Genomic DNA, 7,955 nt, shown 5'->3' on the forward strand with positions numbered 1-7,955 from the left:
GTCTTGGCGCGTAATGTAAGTTTAAAGTATCACATTTAAAAAAATTGAAGCAATGGTACAAGGTTAGTTACGTTTATATAAATGTTTTTTGTTTGTTTGTTTTTTATTTTCTAAGTGGCGGAGGACGAATCTCAGTTGCCTCCGTGTCTGAGACCATCAATCCGTGCATCTTATCATGTGACTTGTTGAGCACGTTACCGTGGAGACGTAGCGCGTGTGGAGGCTTCACGCTATTCTCCGCGGCATCCACGCACAACTCACCACACGCCCCACCGAGAGCGAGAACCACATTATAGCGACCACGAGGAGGTTACCCCATGTGACTCTACCCTCCCTAGCAACCGGGCCAATTTGTTTACCCCATGTGACTCTACCCTCCCTAGCAACCTGGCCAATTTGGTTACCCCATGTGACTCTACCCTCCCTAGCAACCTGGCCAATTTGGTTACCCCATGTGACTCTACCCTCCCTAGCAACCGGGCCAATTTGGTTACCCCATGTGACTCTACCCTCCCTAGCAACCTGGCCAATTTGGTTACCCCATGTGACTCTACCCTCCCTAGCAACCGGGCCAATTTGGTTACCCCATGTGACTCTACCCTCCCTAGCAACCGTGCCAATTTGGTTACCCCATGTGACTCTACCCTCCCTAGCAACCGTGCCAATTTGGTTACCCCATGTGACTCTACCCTCCTTAGCAACCGGCCCAATTTGGTTACCCCATGTGACTCTACCCTCCCTAGCAACCAGGCCAATTTGGTTACCCCATGTGACTCTAACCTCCCTAGCAACCAGGCCAATTTGGTTACCCCATGTGACTCTACCCTCCCTAGCAACCGGGCCAATTTGGCCAACTGCCCCAAGTATATGATGTTCTGGTGCAGAGATAAGGCATGTTGCTATGTGGTTGCTAGGGTGTTCTGGGTGATTGCTAAGGCGTTGTTAGGTGGTTGCTGTAACTCAACTAATAGAGCTTGGTGCTGGCAACGACAAGATCAAGGGTTCGAATCCCAGTGAACACAAGCTGATAATAATTTGTATAGTCTGAAAGAACTGTAAGTTGATAAAAGCGTCTGTCAAATGCTCGTAATAATACTAATAACAATAACAGTAAAGTTTTGCAAAAGCAAGCACTTCCCAACATGATAAAACACACACCCCCATAAATGGAAGGAATATATTTATTTAAATACACATTTAGATGGTTTTACTCCGCTACAATTCAAAAGTGCAATATAAACACAAATGAGACTTTATGGAATATATATTCACATATCATCCATAATATGACTCGATTTCACCTGTCAAACACAATCAAATAAGCCAATAATCTTACTGATTATCAAACCAGTTCTGCATCATTCAGCTGATCGATCAACACCACAAACAAACACTGTAAACATCTCAATGCATACAAGATAAACAAGAAACATCAGTCGTTATAATGTCTTTATATCTATTCATCACAAGTGGACAGACGGGAATCTTCAGGGTAGAAATAGAAACGCCATCGAGACACACACAGATTTTAATTCATCATATAGATTCCTCATAAAGATTATGAACTTATAAACAAAGTCTGAATACATGTACCATTGCACAACAACAGGATAAACAACAATAACTACTGAATAAACAATCACAGTTTCATTCAAACATCATGTTTACAATCACCATCAGCTCAAACAAACAATATAAAATCAACTATGTAGAGAACACACACACACACACACACACACACACACACACACACACTCTTTCATTCACACACACACACACACACACACTCTTTCTTTCACACACACACACACACACACACACACACACACTCTTTCATTCACACACACACACACACACTCTTTCATTCACACACACACTCTTTCATTCACACACACACACACACACACACACACACTCTTTCATTCACACACACACACACACACACACACTCTTTCTTTCACACACACACACACACTCTTTCATTCACACACACACACACTCTTTCTTTCACACACACACACACACACACTTTTTCATTCACACACACACACACTCTTTCTTTCACACACACACACACACACACACACACTCTTTCATTCACACACACACACACACTCTTTCATTCACACACACACACACACTCTTTCATTCACACACACACACACACACACACACACACACACACACACACTCTTTCATTCACACACACACACACACACACACACACACACACACACACACACACTCTTTCATTCACACACACACACACACTCTTTCTTTCACACACACACACACACACACTTTTTCATTCACACACACACACACTCTTTCTTTCACACACACACACACACACACACACACACACACACACACACACACACACACACACACTCTTTCATTCACACACACACACACACACACACACACTCTTTCATTCACACACACACACACACACACACACACACACACACACACACACACACACACACACACACACACACACACACACAATGATTCTTATATGCAGAGTGAATCAAGCATCTCAAATCAACGTCCCATTTCTGATTTCAAATTAAGCTCTGATTGTAGATCAGTGTTTGGACTGTAAGTGTGGCACACGGTTATTCTCCAGCCAATCCCGTCACATCTCAGGTTTATTGATCTCTTCCTCCTGTGCTTCTCTGAATGACTCGGTGATTTTTAAACACGTGTTACAGGAACAAACCTCTGGGCCTGATCGGCACCGATTTCAGCCACATACAGATCTCCGCTCCTCTGGTCCAGATCCACCAGGTGAGGTTTGACGTCTTCTGCCAGCTGCATGGTGCTGATCACCTGACACTGACCGATGATGCCAACAGGTGGCGCCTCCAGCAGTGTGACCTGATTGATGTTTAACTGCGCCACCACCATGTACTTCTGGTCAGGTGTGAATCTACAGTGTCATAAAACAATATTCATCTTTATATGCATGTTACATAATGACTTCAGACCGTTGGGTGATATCATACCTGACAGAATACGGAGCGTCTTCTTTAAAACAGCTTCCCCAGGATCCGAGCCAATCACCGGTCACTGAATTAAACACCTGAAAGCGCTTATTCCCTCTGTCTGCTACCCACACCTGAACAAAGGGAACAAAGGGATTACAAACACAAACTAAAAATTCCCCGGAATAACACATTTAAAATAACATGAACTGATGCTCACAATAACACCAAAAACCTGTAGACAAGAAACAGTCAATGCATTTCATGTGGACATTAAACAGACAAACATGAGAGTAAATAATGTGCAGATCAAAATAAACGATTCCCTTTTAGTCAGCATTAGGAATTCCGATTCATTTAGTGAGTCGATTCATGTAAATGAACCGGTTAAAATAAACGATTCCCTTTTAGTTAGCATTAGGAATTCCGATTCATTTAGTGAGTCGATTCATGTAAATGAACCGGTTAAAATAAACGATTCCCTTTTAGTTAGCATTAGGAATTCCGATTCATTTAGTGAGTCGGTTCTTTTGAACGATTCATGTAAATGAACCGGTTAAAATAAACGATTCCCTTTTAGTTAGCATTAGGAATTCCAATTCATTTAGTGAGTCGATTCTTTTGAACGGTTCATGCGCAGATCAAAATAAACGATTCCCTTTTAGTCAGCATTAGGAATTCCGATTCATTTAGTGAGTCGATTCATGTAAATGAACCGGTTAAAATAAACGATTCCCTTTTAGTCAGCATTAGGAATTCCGATTCATTTAGTGAGTCGGTTCTAACGATTCATGTAAATGAACAGGTTAAAATAAACGATTCCCTTTTAGTCAGCATTAGGAATTCAGATTCATTTAGTGAGTCGGTTCTTTTGAACGATTCATGTAAATGAACCGGTTAAAATAAATGATTCCCTTTTAGTTAGCATTAGGAATTCCAATTCATTTAGTGAGTCGATTCTTTTGAACGGTTCATGTGCAGATCAAAATAAACGATTCCCTTTTAGTCAGCATTAGGAATTCCGATTCATTTAGTGAGTCGGTTCTTTTGAACGATTCATGTAAATGAACAGGTTAAAATAAACGATTCCCTTTTAGTCAGCGTTAGGAATTCCGATTCATTTTAGTGAGTCGGTTCTTTCGGACAGTTTAGGCAAATGAATGATTCACTTGAGCCCCGTGCAGCCAAAGCGTCTCTCTCTTCCTTATAAACTAAATATTTAAGTACATCGCTGCTTTTTATCACCATATTTCGATTCAGTTAAATTAGTGTTTCCTAGTTGTATTAGTGTGTACAATATATGTTTATAATCTAATATTATTTAGTGGCTTGAGCAAAAACCGATCAGCACACGTAATTGATTCACTTTGTTTGTAAACTTTATTATTATTACCGGCTTCTTAAATGTGCGCAAGTGTTGTTCTCAAAGCGCTTTACGTTTCGAGGTCAAAAGCAGATCATTATTACACACAGGACCAATAGTGGATTTTGCAGATACCGAGAACTACGTTGATGGGAAAGGCAGATAACCGATAAATCAGCCAAAGTTTTTCAAATTGACTAATAAAAGCTCAATTAAATTGAGTTACTCTCTGGTAGTTGTCGACGGCCACACTGTGAGGGATGTAGAACTGAGCGAGTCCCTGTCCTTTCTCTCCGTGCATCCACAACACCTGCAGATCTGAAACACACGTGAAGTAATCAATCAATGCACAGCGGCGGTGAACACGTGACGCATGACATCAGAGCCACACCTTTAGACAGTTTAATGAGGCGGTTGTTCAAGCCGCCGTCTCCGTCCACTATATAGATTTCTCCAGAGGTGTGGATGAATATTTCCGCTGGCTGGTCGAACTGAAGTGGACTGAGCGATGATCCCGCTTTCCCTGGAGATCCTAAAACCTGCAGCAGCTTTCCCGATGGGGAATACTGCTTTATAGTGTGCCCGTACGGACCTGAACACACAAACACAGAACGGATTTACTCACACAGTCTTTTCGGTCAATTATTATTCAGGATCCAGTATGAACTTTTTCAGTGGCATTGACAAAAGCTCCTGACAAACCAACCATCCCCGACGTCTGTGATCCACACTGAGGGGTCGGATGAAGGGTTGGCCAGGAAAATCCCATGAGGCATCTCCAGTGTGCTGGTATTCCACGCTTGCAGGAACTCTCCATCAGTACTGAACACTAACACTTTAGGAACATTATCACCTCTCTACATGGAGCAAACATACACATGAATATCAGTAAGTAAACACTGCATGATCATGTGACCCAGAGCAGACTGTCTGATTGGCTCACCTGTGCCACATACACTAAACCAGCGAGATGATTGACAGCCACTCCAAACACCTGACCGGTGAAATGCTCGGGGTTTTTGGGCCACGAGATGTCCAGTTTATACAGCACCTTCCCCGAAACCTTAAAGTCACTTTTAGATCTGGATGCCACACTCGTCTGTACAAACAAACAAACAAACAAACAAACAAACAAACAAGAGAAAAGCAATTTGACCAGCAGCACGTGACTAAACTCAGACCTTGTTTTACTAGATCAGAAACTAATATCTGTAAATTACTCCCCAAACTATCATAGTAATAACATTGACACTATAACTATAACATTGTGTTTATGTTTAAGACCACCATGGCATATGATACATTAGATCACCTCTGAAGGTAATATCGCATACACACTACACAGTTATTATATCTGCATTCCATCTGAACTCACGTGCGAGCTGATGATTCCCAACAAGAACACGATAAAGACGATTATTGCCATGGTAACAGCGATGAAACAGCAGTAATTTCGTCTTCTCATCGAGATCAATAATCGATGAATCCAGACTGCGCTTCCTGTTTGCGTCATGTGACGACTCCTCGACGCGGATTGGCTCGCACTGACAGCTGGACTGTGACGTCACTCGGGCATTAAAGACACAGAAGGTTGACGTCACCATGTAAATTATGTTATGGTTAGCGTTTTCATTTTGTTAGCTAAAATTGTGCACACTTAACCACAACTTTCTGGATTGTTATTGTAGAATTGGAAAATTATTTTAAATCTTTAAGGCTGTTAAATAATAAAGAGTTTGTAAAGTACAATGATGATATGTTCACAAATCCCCTTTAACTGATTTTTCTGACTCCGCTACAATGCTATGCGTGTGCTATTATATACATTTTTGTTTAAACGGTCTAAAATAAAAATGTAATGTTTTTTTTGATACACCCAAAAATAAAACTAATATAAAAAAAATGAAAATAAAAAATGTACGTTTTTTTAATTTGTATTGTTGCTCATAAAAAGTAACCGTTATTATTAGAACCGTAATTTAAGGTTACTGAAGAGAGTATGTATTAAATGATGGCAGGGGGTTTTCAGACCATTTAATGCCAAGGAATTATTAATATTAGTAGTTGTTATTTCTGAAATTGAATAATTAGATTTAATTATTTTTTTTATTATTTTTCTATAAAATATCTTTAAAAAAGTAGTTTGTTTTCTACCCAAAATCAGAATATTAAATACATATTAGAGAATGTTTTATTTTTATATATTAATATAGCGTTTTTTTGCAGTTATACTTATTCTACAGCAGCTTTACAGGACATAAAAATCCCTTGAAAGATAATATTCGCTACACAATATAGTCAACATGTATGTATTTGTTCATACCTATTTATGATCATATATACGTTGCAAGGAAGAAACATTTATTTATTTGTATTTTTTTACTGTTATACATTTTGAAAATCTTTAAAATGTTTGTAGAGGATAATAATATAAAATACTCGAATTTGTGAGAAATTGTAATTTCAATGTCTAAATATTTGACACACAAAGTGAAAATGGCTAATTAGCATGTGGCTGTTACCGATAATAAATCTGATTATTGCTCTGATTATGACCATGGTGGTTTGATTTGACCTCCTTCACCAGGACATCCCAGTTCCTTTATGTAGTTACATTTCATTGAAACCTAAATTATAATGATGATGTCATGTGACCATTACACCACAGTGAAGGATTGTGGGACTGTACAGAACTGAATCAGATGTTACATAAACAGTTGTCAGGTTTTCTGGGTAGAGTGACTGACTCACATCAGGTGATTTTTCAATGATCAAAGTCCCTTTAGAACTGACGTTCAGCTGAAAGACTTTAATGTTTGTAAATGTTGCAGCTCTAGTCATGAAACATAGTGTTGTTTTGTGTAGCTGTTGTCGTGCTTATGAATATGCCTTCAATCATGTGCAGTTCAACATCGAAACAAACAATCCAGATGTATGCCATTCAATACAACATGATTATGACCATAATTACACTGGATACAGTAAGTGATTGTGTGGCCTCGTGAGGCTTTACATTCTCCAATGCGTCTGATATGAGGCATTATTAACAGATAAGGCTTTAATCGATCGATACATTCAATAACGCTGGTGTGCATGAGTGTTGTGACCTCTGGACGCCTCCAGCACACCAGATTCATACGTGTTTCACTCCGAGTGCAATAAAGATATGCCGTACATGTGCCTGACGCTGCTGCGATCAAAGGTGCTGGTTTCCATGGTGACAATGAGGATAATGGGCTGTATTCCATGTTCAGAGCGGATGTTCTCTCAGTGCGAATGTGCAGCGAGAGTGAAACCGGATTAAACGTGGCGTCACTCTCGAATACTGGCAGAATAAGAGAACTGGGGGAAGTGTGCACACTGCGCAGGGTCGTCCACGTCCTGACTGTGCACTGAAAAGAATACACACAGATCAATGAGACACAATCATACAAGCTGCGCAGTTTCAGAAACAAAAGGAATGTTCTGGGTTCATGACTACATATAATGATCAGTCTTCCCTAAAGTGTGTCCAAAGACGAGATCCACGTAATCCACTTGTCACTGACTAATGTCTCTTTAAATGAAGCCCTTCGAGTTCTCTCTCATTAATATGCGCTCAT

At 40.0% G+C, this 7,955-nt stretch overlaps 2 protein-coding genes across 3 annotated transcripts in view; both read right to left on the bottom strand.

The window, feature by feature from the left end:
* Positions 1 to 1,163: 1,163 nt before the first annotated feature.
* Positions 1,164 to 5,871, bottom strand: LOC127636424 (NHL repeat-containing protein 3-like). The gene is made up of 7 exons (XM_052116895.1): positions 5,729 to 5,871; positions 5,297 to 5,452; positions 5,060 to 5,210; positions 4,745 to 4,945; positions 4,580 to 4,671; positions 3,012 to 3,124; positions 1,164 to 2,935 (listed from the first exon to the last, which is right to left on the bottom strand). Exons 1-7 carry the CDS (start codon positions 5,864 to 5,866, stop codon positions 2,701 to 2,703), a joined length of 1,086 nt encoding a protein of 361 aa, XP_051972855.1. The 5' UTR covers positions 5,867 to 5,871; the 3' UTR covers positions 1,164 to 2,700.
* An 827-nt stretch (positions 5,872 to 6,698) lies between these two features.
* akt2l (v-akt murine thymoma viral oncogene homolog 2, like) overlaps positions 6,699 to 7,955 on the bottom strand; it is a 17,308-nt gene continuing 16,051 nt past the window's right edge. The window contains exon 14 of one of the 2 annotated variants that reach the window (XM_052116880.1): positions 6,699 to 7,745. In XM_052116880.1, the coding sequence (XP_051972840.1) occupies positions 7,666 to 7,745 (80 nt within the window). In that variant the 3' untranslated portion in view covers positions 6,699 to 7,665. The remainder of the gene's footprint in view (positions 7,746 to 7,955) is intronic. The other variant, XM_052116879.1, reaches the window with a different exon arrangement.

The sequence above is a fragment of the Xyrauchen texanus genome, chromosome 44, assembly GCF_025860055.1.
Source record: "Xyrauchen texanus isolate HMW12.3.18 chromosome 44, RBS_HiC_50CHRs, whole genome shotgun sequence".
NCBI classification, from domain to species: Eukaryota; Metazoa; Chordata; class Actinopteri; order Cypriniformes; family Catostomidae; genus Xyrauchen; species Xyrauchen texanus.